Below are 13,447 nucleotides of genomic sequence, written 5' to 3'. Positions count from 1 at the left end.
GGCACAATATGACTCATTTTTATAGGCAGAGCAGCAATAATCTAGAGAAAATAAAATCAACACATGGGACTATATCGTATCGTTCTAAAAAAATATTTATTTTTAGAGAGAGGGAAAGGGAAGGAGAGAAACATTGATTGGTTGCCTCTCAATTGGGGACCCGGCCTGCAACCCAGGCACGTTCCAAACAGGAATTGAACCAGCGACCTTTCAGTTCACAGGCTGACGCTCAATCCACAGAGCCACACCAGCCAGGGCTATGGGTTATATCCTAACACTGACAAGACTCAGAATTACTATAGCATCAGATATTGTTTTTCTGAGAAAACAAGACAGAAAGGCGTGGTATATAGGAAGGTGGCTCGGATTCAAAGTAAGTGCATTTTTAAAATGCTCCTCTGCACTAAATTCTAAGTTTCTTTTATGGTTTCAAAATTGAGTCTACAATCTATAAAAATGACATTAATGAACGTAGCATAAAGAGTCTGATCATACCAGCAGTTTGGTGATATACCGGTAGAGCTGTTCTGTAAATGCTTCAGAGGAAAACTTTTCCTCCACCCTGGCTCGGCCAGCCAGCCCCATTGCGGCTTTTAAGGAAGGTTCATGGATGAACTTTTCTATTGCTTCTGAGAAGTGTGCTGGGTCAGGCTCACACAGAAACCCCGTGACCCTGTGGACAACGGACTCCAAGGGCCCGCCTGAATTAACAGCAACGACTGGGCACCGCATGTACATGGCCTCCAAAGGGACGATGCCGAAGTGTTCATTGCTCGGTGTGTAAATCACACATGTGCAGCCGTGGAGGAGTGCGATTTTCTGCTTGTCCGAGAAAGACCGCAGGAAGGTTACAGACTGGCCAAGGTCAAACTGCTGGACCATGTTCTTCAATTCCTGATAGTGCTCCACGTTCTCCAGGACTCTCTCGTCATACCCACCAGCCATGATCAGATGAACCTTGTCCCAGTCTTGGGATGTCAATCTTTCACGCAGCTTTACTAGGGCCTCCAGTGCCAAAGTCAGATTTTTCTTCCTTTCGTATCTGTTGATGGAGAGGAACAGAAATTTTTTTCCCTTGGGGACTAGGTCATCAAGTTTTTCAGGGACAGCTGAATCGAAGCTGGTAACATTCAGAGATGGGTAGAGAACGTCGGGCTCGATGTGAGACAGGGATGTAAATGTTTCCTTAAATATGGTCGCTGTGAACCGGCTGTTGACCAAGATGCAGTCGGCCATGCCTGTGGTGTATTCTTCTAGCCAGTCGATCGGGGCCCTGTAGAGGCGTTTAAGAAAAGAATCCCTCTTGGTAAGCAGCAGATCTGGGAAGTGACAATAAAACAAGATCTTCTTACGCCGCCTGGCCAGCTTGAACACTGGGATACAAGCGGACACCTAGCCAAGGCAAAAATCAACAACAGATTAGTGACTGGTCTCCGAAGCCTCAACTAAATCAGAGGAACAGACACCCACGCTGCCTACTAGTCTGTGGGCTCCTCGTGGGCAGCGTCTCATTCTGCTTTGTGTTCCCACAGATGCTCACCCAGCATCAAAGGCTGGCAGGCATTTTCTGGATGTGTACTAAATATTTAAAGCCACAAGGGCAGTGCTTCCTCTAAAATAATATTGTCCAATGGAAATACGTCTAATAACCACACGAAACATTTTCAAAGTGTTAAATTAATTTTGATACTTTACTTATCTATAATTTCACCATTGCAAAATGTGACCAATGCTAAAAAAGTTAATGAGATACTCTACATTTTTTCCACATTAAATATTTAAAGCCAGGTGTGTATTTTACACTTACAGCCCATCTGAGTGCAGACTAGTCACGTGTCAAGTGCTCAACAGCCACCAGTGGCCAGTGGCTACCACGCTGGACAAAGCAGCTCCAGTATATTTCTCCTGAGGGACTGGATGAACTATACAGTTTAGAGTGCAGGCTCTGCAATCGAGATCGCCCGGGTCTGAACCTTAGCTGCACTAGCATGTGACCACGACCAAGTAATCTACTCTCGGGGCCTCAACTTCCTTTTCTGTAGCATGGTCACAACGATAGTAGTACCAAACACCCGTATGGTTTTTATGATTATCAAATGCAATGGGGTAGTCAAAGGCTTAAGAGTTTAGCATGTAGTATGTGCTCAGTAAATATTAATCACAATCATCACTGAGCATTAACTACACACTAGCATTACTAGACTTTCCTGTTAGGTAATTTTACAAATCACTTAATCTCCAGCTCATTTAACACCAGGAGAGCTTTAGGGATATTGAGGCATTTATCTACAGCACAGGTGGCAAGCACAAGGCCCGCTCGGCCCTCCACATTGTTTTATCCAGCCCGGCACCTTCTTTCTACCCGGCAGCAGCGCCGAGCTCTCACTTAACTATTAAGGAGTAGTTACATTTATACAGTCCTAAAACTGCATTTGGCCCTTTGAAGGCAACTGTGAGGCTGATGTGGCCCCCGGGGAAAATGAGTTTGACACCCCTGATCCACAGTTACTTAGCGAGAAAGTAGCAGCTAAATGGAATTTGAATCTAGGTCTCCCCTACTTCCAAGCTCAGTTTTTTCTCTACCCGCTGCAGTCTTAGCTGCCTCATGTTTATTAACTAGTCAGACATACAGGGTGTTTGGAAAACGAAGTATCTCTCACACAAGCAAGGATGATCAAAAGTAACTCATGAGTCATAGTTAAAGGAACACAAACACAAACGTGATGCCACTTCCCCCTGCAGCGCGGTGGAGATTAGAGCGGTCGGTAACAGCCAATGTGCACAAGAGCACAGGTCCACCCTGCGTGTGGGAGAGTAGAGTGACACACACCTTCCGAAGGCAAACCCGGCAACAGCGACTGACATTTAAAACGAACTCTTGGACCTACTGATTTTATTTCTGGGGAGTCACCTAAAGGGCATACCGGCACTTGCAGAAGTACAAAAACAAGGTACAAGGATGTTCATTACAAAACTGATCTATTCACAAATCACTGGTCACAATGTTAGCGTCAAAGAATGGGTACATTATGGTACATTAAAAAAAAAAAAGGCAGATTTTCCAGCCGCTACGAAGAATGAAGTTAATCTCTAATACTGATATATAAGGATGTCCAAAATAGAAATTTTTGGTGGGGAAAAAACCCCCCAAGTTGCCCAATAGTAGATATGCTATAATCCTAATTATTACAAATAAGATTGATCTACAAACAGCATATCTATGAACATGTACGCTGGTGTAGCCATGGACAATTTCTGCAAGGGTACAGGAGAAACTAACAGTGGCTCTCTTTAAGGAGAGGAACTGGGATGGGGCTTTTATGTTGTGTTCTTTTATACTATTTGACTTTTTAGTCCTAGTAAATGTTACTTTTTAAAATAAAAATGTTCTTTGGGGGGAGGGAGGGGAAGAGTTACAGCCCAGATCCAGGTGGGGATTCTGTATCAAGCAAAAGAATTTGAACTTTTCAACAAGGACTAATGAAGAGCCACGTAAAATTTTAATGGGGACATGGACACGTTTAGCTTGATATTTTAACACCTGACACCCTGAGGAGCGGGGTGACCTGGCTGCAAAGGCTATAGACGGAGTGGTGCACGTGGCCTAGAAGTAGTGTCAACAGAGATAATGCAATGAAAGCGTAAACGAGTTCCTCAGAAGTAAAAGGTGACTGAAGGCTGACTTCTAATGCCTGTGTTTCTTAGAGCGAGCCCCAAGGCCCACCTGCTTCAGAATCACCCCAGGTGCCAGTGAAAAAATGCAGATTTTGGGCCCCATCTCAGGCTCCTGGATGAAAGGATGAAAACTTCTCAGGGTGGGGCCCTGTAACGTGCAACTTAAATGTGTCCACACTAAAGTTCGAGAACTACAATCACTCCCAGCTCCGATCTCTCCAGATCAGTTCCAATCTTTCCGAACCGCAGACCGGAAGAAGTCATCAGAGGTCAAGCAGTGTGCCCTCCGAAGTGAAACACGGAGGCGCGGCGACGGACCCGCCGAGTCACCTCACCTGGTCGCACACGACCACGTCGAACTCCTCGTCGCCGAGGAACAGCACGTAGAGCGCCAGGAAGATCATGCGCACATAGGCACAGACCGCGGCGCCGCGGCCGCCCCAGCCCAGGCTGCGAGGCAGCCAGTCCCCGGCGCAGCGGACCGGCAGTACGCGGCTTTCGGCGAAGCAGTGGCCCGGGTCGTAGTGGGCGGTCCAGATCGTCACACCGCAGCCGCGCGCCCGCAGCGCCAGCGCCGCGTCCAGCACCAGCCGCTCCGCGCCGCCCACGCCCAGGTCTGGGTGCAGGAACAACACCGACGGACGGGAACCCCCTTTACCCTGAATGTTGTTGTGGGTCCCCATGGCCAGATTTCTGGCCCGCTCCCCACGCCCCCAGGCCCGTGCGCGCAGACTCCCTCCCAGTCAGCCAGCTGGCCCCCGCCCGACTCCGCCCCGCGGCGCCTGAGTTGCTTAGGCCACATCAGCGCAAATCCGTGGGCGCCTAGTAACTGCCGGAGGAAAGTTCTCGTCCGACCGTGGGCGTACACAGCCTCCTTTTGGTAGCAGTTGGACTCTGTGAAGGCCGCTGTGATCGAAAGGGAGAAGACGGAAGGTCTGCACTTCCCACACAGCCGCTGACCGAGTCGCCTGCAGCAAATTTTTACAGGCATATAGTAGGACAACCCAGGCGTCCTTGGAGTCGGAGACCCTGCCAGCAGGCCTGGGGGCGGGGCCTGAGCCCGCTCCTGAACCAGTTCCTCCAGCCGCTGGTCCTCTGGACTGCTCCAGCGCTTTCCAGCAGTCTCTTTTCGTGCCACCTTCCCGTCTCCAGCATGGTATGGCGACCTCAGTCTTTCCTCCTTAGTCCCCGTCTCTCCCAGGCGCCCCGACTTCTCCCTTACGCTTTGCCCTTCTTTCGAGTCTCCCTTGCTTCCCCCACTCTCCCGTGCAGGTACCCGTCTTGGCTGTCAGGGCCTGGGGTCTGGGGGCCGGCGGGCGGCGCTCACTTGTCTGTCTCCTTGTCTCCTTCCACAGCCTGGCCCGACCCCCAGTGGCACTAACGTGGGCTCCTCAGGACGCTCTCCTAGTAAAGCAGTGGCCGCCCGGGCGGCGGGTTCCACGGTCCGGCAGAGGTAAGGATTCCTGCGACCCTCTGGGCTGTGGGCCGGGAGAGATGGGGCCCAAGAATCCCCTGGTTCTGAGAAGGAGACGCCGGGATATTAAGATTCATAAGGACCGAACGAGCCTTAAGTGACGTACGTAGTCGTGGGAGTAATGGCTACCACTTAAAAAAAGACTAAACCTGGAATTGGGTCAGAGACAACTCTGAGCAAACTGATGTCATTGAGCTGGTGTCACTGGCCCTGAGCTTTGCACTCACATTTCTACCTGGAGGTCCCATGCACGCTCAGTTTCACAGGACTTGCCCTATCCTCCCGGCCCCGCGCCCAGTGACGTTTCTTTACTTCCATATGGTACTGCTCTGCACTCGGTCACCCAAAGCCAAGACTTCAGCGGCATCTTGAGTTTTTCTTACTCACTCTCCCTGTCCAGCTATTTGTCAGACTTCAAGTTACACACAAAAACCTGCTCATCATTTCTTTCTTCTTCATCGCTACTGCCCCGGTTTAGCCCTCAACTTCTCTCATTTAGACTTTGGCGTTTTGTCCCTAACTCTTCAATGCTCCTGGTTATTTCCATGCCAGTCCATGCTGTGCTCTGGTTCTGTCACTCATTTGCTTAGTTTCTCTGTTAGTTTCTTTTTATTAAACAAAAGGATAGCAAGGTTCTTGATCTTTTTTTTCAGCCTAACAGCCTCTTTTCTCTCTCCTGTGATCCAGCAATACTTAACTTATTACTGTTTTATGAATATTCTCCCTGCGCCCCCCCCCCCAATTTCTATTTATTCTCTCAAGACTAAGCTCAGAGGTTATTTCCTCTTGAGGCCCTCCCTGTTTCCAAAAGTAGCAGTAGCTACTTTTCCCTTTTGCTCTCAAAGCATTTCATTTATTAGTGGCAACAGCATTTATTTCTGTATTAGGCTTTGGTGGAAACTGCCCAAGTCAATCTCTGTGCCACTGTGAGGCTTGGCACAATAAATGATGAATGAAGGAAGGGAGGAGTCAAGCAACCATGCTGTCTTGGGACCTTTGAAGGCACTAGTGGGGTTTTATCCTGAGAGGGTAAGACCTCGAGGGGATACATGAAAACTCTTCAAAAGGAAGTGAAGAATGGGGAGATTTCTTCTTGATGGCTCCAGTAGGTAGATACAAAACTAACAATTTGAACTTGCAGGAGACAGATTTGTGCTCAGAGGAAAGCAAGTCTGACACAACTCTGAGGAATGGTGGGGGCATCCCGAGCAATCGAGAGTCCTTGTCACTAAGATGGCCAGGGGAAGGCGGGATGGACCCGATGGGAAGTATGCCAGGCTGTGCGCAGTTTAGGTTTTGTGGGTTTGGGTTGCTGTCCCCTTTCCACCTGAATTTCAGGGATCCTTTGTGCTGGGATGGAAAACATGTGCTGCGTGCAGGGCTCTGTGGCAGTGGGCTGGCTAATAAGAACTGGTAGTACCAAGGCAGGGAAGCCTGGCCATCTTAGAATTTTTAAAGAGGAAAAAAAGAGAAATCACATATTTATCAAATGTAAAGATAATGAAATAACAGATTTACTTGATAAAAGTGAAATAGCTGCTTCCCAAATGAAATGGAGAACCTTCAACATTTGAGGACAGAAGCAGCTTTTTCAAGTTGTGGGTGTTGGTGGCCTTTGGGGTCCAGTCTGTCTGGGACTGATGTCACTAGACAGATCATGGTTGTAGGTATTGAGAAAGACAACAGCCTTCACTTCTACAATTTTGGCACACTCTTTAAGTGTTACGTAATGCGTGTAACGTAACAGGTGTGGGCTGTCTAAGAATACATCCCTGCTTTGTAAGTCTGTCTGAAAAAGTTGAAGCTAATGGCTGAAAAAGTTGAAGATGAGGCTTTGGATCATGAAGTGTGCAGATGTGCATTCTCTCTCCGTGCCCCATGGTGCAGTAGGGGCAGTACCTTGGAGGAGGAACGGTGAGGGATTTCAGTCAGGTCGGGGGTGGAGAAGTCCTTGCTCTTTTCAGCGTGGCATAGAAGAAGATTGCTGGGAGGAGGGAAAGCAGCGACAGTGCATTGTAAACTGTAAAGCTGTAAAAAGCTCCACAGCGTTCAAGCAGGATTAACGGGAATCAGGGATATTAAAATGAGAGAATGGCCAGGGATATTAAGTCAGCCATCGAATAGTTATTGAGGGAACATGCCAGGCACTTTTCTAGCTCTGAGGATATGTCTGTGAACAGCTAGTCAGGGTTTGACCCAATGAACCTTATGTCCCAGTGTGGGAGACTGGCAAAGAAATAAACAATGTAATTTCAGGCAAGAAGAGCTATGAAGAAAAGTAAGGCTGGGTGGGGGGTAGAGAGCGGTGGGGCTTGGGGGTGGGGATATAGCTGTTTTAGCTAGGGTTTTCAGAGTAGGTGACCTTTAAGTGGACACCTGAAAGAAGCCAGGGAGGAAGTCATGCAATGGTCAGGGGAGGAATAGGCTCCCACCTAGACAAAAGGAATGGCTAAATGTAAAGACCCTGAGGTGGGAATGAGCTTGGCTTTGAGGAACAGCCAGGAGGCCGTCACGTTAGAACAAAGTATGTAAAAGGTCGGTTATGAAAACCATCATGTTAAGGTGTAGGAAGAGGGAGGCAGTTACACAGTGGCCAGAAAAAAAGGATAAAATAGACCCCAAGTAGGGATTAAAATGGGCTCCATTAACCTCAGCCTACTTCCCAGTGGGCGGAGGGAGGGGTGCGGGGTATGGGAGATATTTTGAGTACTTTCGGTATTTCTAGGGGTCCCGGCTTTCAAAGCCTCTTTGTGTTCCATGTGCTAGTAGATATAAGAAATCTTTAAAAAGGCCAGACTAATCCTTTCGACCTGCTGTAGTTCCAGGAGACTTTGAAGGCAGGACCTGGGGATGGGAGGTTGCGAGAATAGTGGGCAGCCCACGGGTCCCAGTCCTTCTGGTTCAGCCCATGACTTACCAGGCCACACTGGGCTTACTGTCCTCAAATTCCCTTTCATGAACAGGGAGGAAAATTTCAGGGACCTCCCCCCCAGAGTAAAGGATGTGTGTATCTGTATGAAGCTCTTCCCGGTGCGTGGGTTACTCTGTAAACCCCTGTACAGTATATTTGCTGAAGTTTGCAATCAGTTTTCCCATTCCATCCATCACAAATGGTCATGCAGGTGAGTTACACGTTCCCAGGCCACCACGTAACCTGTAATTGATGTAGCCGAAATATGATCTTTGTGGAGCAGTAGCCCCGAATCATTATGTGACACTGACGGCTCCCAAGGTTCTAGCATGAACTCACACAGGTCTTTTTCTGGAACCCCAGGCGGAGCCACGACTCCATTCGCCCACCCCATGCAGCAGGGCAAGCTGCCCCAGCTCTAGACAGGTGCTTCTTGCGTTAGGGTGTGGGGTAAAGGGCGTGGCAAGGCGAGGTGGGGGGTTAGGATCCGATTTGGGAGGGCAGTGCGAGGAGATGGTAGGGGTAAGGTTTCCACGTCTGTTTTCCCCCCGTGTGCCATTCTCTTACCAAAAATCCAGAATCAGTAGCCCTCAGGTAAGCGGAATGGGATTTTAAGGGAGGGCGTACTGGGGTTCGGGAAACAATGAGGGGCAGTGATGGGACAGGGCTGTCCCTCTCCCCTCACAGGGTTTCTGGGGTGGTGACAGACGGGCTGAGGAAGCTTTCTTCTGACTGCCGCCTTACTCGCACCACTTACTCACAGGCTGTGGTACTGGAGCACCAGGGGAGAGGAGGAGTGGATCACAGCAGCACCTGGTGGAAGGGCAGCGGGCTGGCGGCCCCGCAGTGACTGAGGAGGGGAGGGAAGGGGCTGCCGGGGCCGTCCCAGCCGGCGGTATGGTGCTGTCTGCTGTGCCTGCGGGCCAGGACTGCCTGCGTCCCACAGCCCATCTCCCCAGCCCCAGTCCCCTGGTGAGAGACAGGTTCTGGAGGGGGGTGCCCCGCATTTTCACCCCTCCCTCTCTGCCCAAGACCTGCGGCCTGTCACAACAGTGAAAACGGATTACCAAATAAGGTTTTGTAAAAACCATGTGTTCCATTTTGGGACCTGGGTTATAGTTAAAACTTGATATTTTTTGTCTCTTTTGTTGCAAATACAGTAATTTAAAACATTTTAGAGTAATTTAAAAATCAGATTACAGTGGATCCTTGAACAACATGGAGGTTAGGGGCAGTCAGAATTCCACAAATAACTTTTGACTCCCCCCAAACCAACTACTACTAACCTACAGTTGGCCAGAAGCCTTACCGACACCAGAGTTGGTTAACACATATTTTGTGTGTTACATGTGTTATATACTGTATTCTTACAATAAAGTAAGCTAGACGAAAGAAAACATTGTTCAGAAGATCATATAAGAAGAGAAAATACATCTGTGGCCTGGGGGGGAAAGAACTCCGTGTGAGTGGACCTGCACAGCTGAAACCAGACCTGTGTTGTTCCAAGGCTGGCTGTATGTAGATTCAGGGCCTTCTAAAGCAGGCGTTTGTTACTGGACTTCACAAAAATTCACGTGAAGAGAAATTGAAACGCATGGTTCCAGTGCACTGCCCATGTGTTTGGGCAGCCGGATGGGCTCTGGAGTTAGAAGCAGGTCCTCAGCCCAGCGCGGCCACCTGTTGGCCATGTGGTCTTAGGTAGGCACTTCGTGTAACCTTTTCTGTGCCTCCTTTTCCTCTTCTATAAAACAAATGGTAACTGTTTTCCAGGGTTACTGTACGCCTAGCATTCACTCAGTTCATGGTAGCGTGAACGCAGTTTGGGGTGTGCTAACCAAAGGAAAAGTTTCCTTTTGTTTTGGGTCTTTAACAATGTGATGTAAAATAAAAATAAATAAATAAATAAATAATTAAAATTAAAAAATTAAAAACAAAAAACAAAAAAAGCAATGTGATGGTAGTCTATGTTATAATGCCAGTATGAGGGTTTCCAAAAAAGGCTGTTTGTAACATTTTTTTCCCTTAACAGGAAAAATGCCAGCTGTGGGACAAGGAGTGCGGGCCGCACGACCTCAGCAGGCACTGGGGGGATGTGGCGCTTCTACACGGAGGATTCGCCTGGCCTCAAAGTGTAAGTCTCGGGGGCAGACCTTGTGTTTCTGTCCCGTACTGCAGGGCTGTGTGGCAGCGCTGCCGCCCTCTGCCCCCCGTGGTGCCGGCTGTGATGGAGTTCACTCCACAGGGCAGCTCCATTTGTGTTGGGTGCGCTGGGCTGGGTCTGCCCACGAGTCCCCCGAGTAGTCTGGGGCCTGCCATGGCATCCCTTCGTGGGCTGAGAGAAAGCAAGGGAAGAGCGTCATGTAGCTGTACCAGGGTAACTGATGGGAGCAGAGAGCACTGGAGGGAAAACCACTTAATTAGATGAAATTGCTCTTCTTCAGTGTGGGTGTTCTTGTCCCACACTGGGAAATAGGAGTAACCATTTGAATAGGAGTTGGGTGCTTTTTCAAAGCTCTCCTGGAAGCATAAGCTGATGCTGTTACAGCCTGATGGAAGTTTCTGCATTACGTTGTGTTTCCCAGAGTTCTTTGGCCTTCTTGCCTTTTGTGGTTGGTGAGTCGACCCTGGGGGGTGAACGTATCGCTTTCCAAGTTCTTGGTCTCAGAGTGTTCCTTAGGTGGTGGGAAAGGGGCGTCTGGGGGACGCCTGTGCCCGTGCCGGGCTCACCTCACTTTCCAGAGTCTAGTACTGCGTGGCACACCTAGCCCCACAGGTTTCTGGTCAAGCAGGCCCTAGGACACTGCCTGGAGCTGCTTCCCAACCCAGCCCAGTGGGTGGGGAGGAGTGGCGGCAGCTCTTCCTCGAGTCACCTAAAGACTCAGAAGCTCCGGTGTAGAGAGGCAAAGCTATGTCCAAGATAAGCTAGCAGGGGCTGGAATCAGATATTCTGACCGTTTGATCCTGTTTTCCATCTGTCTGGTAGAAGGGGGACAAAATTAGATTTATTTGGATTAGTTTAATTAACTTGACCAATAGTTTGGCTTGGACCACAAATTAAAGACTTGCGTGGCAAGGTGAGAATGCCTTCGGGAAGTAGTTCTTGGGGTCGGATTTATGAGTCGTCAGCATCCAGACAGCCTCTTGGTCTTTGTTAAAGGTGATTTTTCCGAGTATTCAGAGAGAAGTTTTGAAGCCCCTGCTCTTCAGGGTCTCCAGGGGCGGGAGACTCCTTTCAAACCCTTCTGAGAAGGTGGTAAAGCTGCTGCCCCGCGGGCGAGCCTGGCTGGTGCTGGCCCTGCACTTTCTGCTGCGGTGCTGCCTGCTCGGGGCTGCTGCTGGAGCTCTCCCAGGAATCGCTTGAGACTGTTCCCTGAAGTGTCATAAAGCGTGGTGTCGTCACACCAGAGAGATGGTAAAAGGACACAGCTGAGGATTTGTATCCACAGATTCACATCTTGGAGCAGTCAAGTAACATCTCAGAGTTTGTTCTTGGCTCTTTGTAGGAGTTTAGAATTTTTCTCAGGTTAAAAATAGTAGCATTTCCTGAGAGCTTATTATAAGCCTGCATTGGCTGTGCTTTAATTTATTTAGTACCTTCGTGACGCTGGGAGAGAGGTACTCTGATTGTCCGTGCTTTGCTGATGAGGAAACTGAGGCTTCGAGAAGGTCGGAAACGGGCCGCAGTCACAGCTCATGTGTGGCAGGGGTGGTTTGTGCACTCTGGCCCTTGGGCCCTGGGAGCCGCACTCTCAGCTTTGTGCCTATGGCTGACGTCGCTCTCACGCTGCTGCAACGTAGGGGTACAGATCTCTTCCCATGTATTTTTAAATTTGTTTACTCCTGTAATTGCACAGATTTTGAGAGAACAAAATAGAGTAGCAAGGACATTGATTTCTGTGCATTGTTTGTCGTCCACTAGTGGACTCTGTTACTCCCCTGTGCCGCTGGGTTCATCCACTGCCTCGGTTGCAAAGGTTTCTGGGGTCTTTTCCATTGTGCATGCCCCGGTTGTACCTGGGAGGTGAAGTGACATCTTGAATTCTCCAAAACTGGTGTTGGCTGGAAGAGTCAAGAAGGCGGGGCCCGTGGGCCAGAGAGGAAAACCTATTTCCTTCCTGTAGTGAACTCATAAGTATGAATCAGACTTAATACGTGTTGTCTAAAATGTTTGCTCTTTGGAGATGGGAATCTAAAAGCGGTAAAATGAGAAATACGTGAAATCAGGAAACCTGAGTTCAGATCTCCTTTCATTCTGGCTTTGTGTTCTTAGGCAAGTAGTAACCTCTCTGGCCTCAGTTTTTCTTATTTATGAGATAAATATTTGCCTGTGCCATGAATTTATCAATGGGCTCCTATATTTGAAAACACTTTGTAACTTACGATCCTCGTCTTTGCAGGCCTTGTATATTGAAGCTAGACATTGAAGGCTATCTTTAAATAAATCTTACTTTGAAATAGTTTTAAAATTGGATCATTTGCACTTAAAGAGTTTTGGGAAATTGTTCTGATTTTTATTATGGAAAATACTGAATACGTGAAATTAGAGAGAGAGTGTCTCAAGACATTAGATCATTTTATTTGTGTAATTTTAGTTATGTTTGACTAAAAGATAAAGATTCCTCCTACCTAAATAACCACAATGCTGTCTTCACACCTTCAAAATATCCACAGTAGTAATTCTGGAGATATTTTGAGTGAGGTAAATAATATTCTTGGATGCTCTTCCTCCCCCACCAGGCAGTGTTTAGTATTAGAAGTACAGTAATGCGTTATTATTAAAGTAAGCATGCTTTCTCTTCTTATTTTCAGTGGCCCTGTTCCAGTGTTGGTTATGAGTCTTCTGTTCATCGCTTCTGTATTTATGTTGCACATTTGGGGCAAGTACACTCGTTCGTAGATTTGGCTACATCCATCTGTCTGTCAGCTGAAGAAGGAAAAAAACCCCCAATATACCTTGGACCAAAAGCATAGTGATTTTCTGTTCATGAGAAAGAAATTTTCTGTAAGTTTACTGTTTTACAGGGAACTTAACGAGAATTGATTTTAAGGAATCAGTTTTTTTGTATGGCTAATAAACTTTTTAATTCATTTATACCAAGTGTGATTGTCGATGCCTGACTGTTGGGCCTTCCAGTTACAAGTAAATATGCAGAAAACATGTTTTGTGGAGATTGTTTCCTTTGTTGGGTTGGCCATTCTTTATAGGACCATGTAGTCATTCAAACCCAAGGCACTGTAATTGGCCTTGGCTTGTTTTCTTCTAGGTCTTTCTGTCTGGTGATTGTCTTTTTTGGACACTGTGTGGTTTTCAAGGAGTGTGCCTTTGACTCCAGCAGGCAGGTCTGTATTCCAAGGCAGCCGGTACCCAGGGGAAGAGTCTTAGAAGT

General features: G+C 48.0%; 2 protein-coding genes across 2 annotated transcripts; one reads left to right on the top strand and one right to left on the bottom strand.

Moving 5' to 3' along the window:
* Nucleotides 1-77: 77 nt before the first annotated feature.
* ALG2 (ALG2 alpha-1,3/1,6-mannosyltransferase) lies at nt 78-4,477 on the bottom strand. The gene is made up of 2 exons (XM_024560048.3): nt 4,011-4,477; nt 78-1,392 (listed from the first exon to the last, which is right to left on the bottom strand). The coding sequence occupies exons 1-2, from the start codon at nt 4,356-4,358 to the stop codon at nt 490-492; spliced, it is 1,251 nt and encodes a 416-aa protein (XP_024415816.2). The 5' UTR covers nt 4,359-4,477; the 3' UTR covers nt 78-489.
* Nucleotides 4,478-4,632: 155 nt separating this feature from the next.
* On the top strand, nt 4,633-13,152 carry SEC61B (SEC61 translocon subunit beta). The gene is made up of 4 exons (XM_024560049.3): nt 4,633-4,831; nt 5,031-5,128; nt 10,090-10,191; nt 12,870-13,152. Exons 1-4 carry the CDS (start codon nt 4,829-4,831, stop codon nt 12,955-12,957), a joined length of 291 nt encoding a protein of 96 aa, XP_024415817.1. The 5' UTR covers nt 4,633-4,828; the 3' UTR covers nt 12,958-13,152.
* Nucleotides 13,153-13,447: the final 295 nt, after the last annotated feature.

This window comes from Desmodus rotundus, chromosome 1 (assembly GCF_022682495.2).
Source record: "Desmodus rotundus isolate HL8 chromosome 1, HLdesRot8A.1, whole genome shotgun sequence".
Lineage (NCBI taxonomy): Eukaryota > Metazoa > Chordata > Mammalia > Chiroptera > Phyllostomidae > Desmodus > Desmodus rotundus.
The sequence above is the reverse complement of the archived record's forward strand: the minus strand, read 5'-3'. Positions and strand labels throughout refer to the sequence as shown.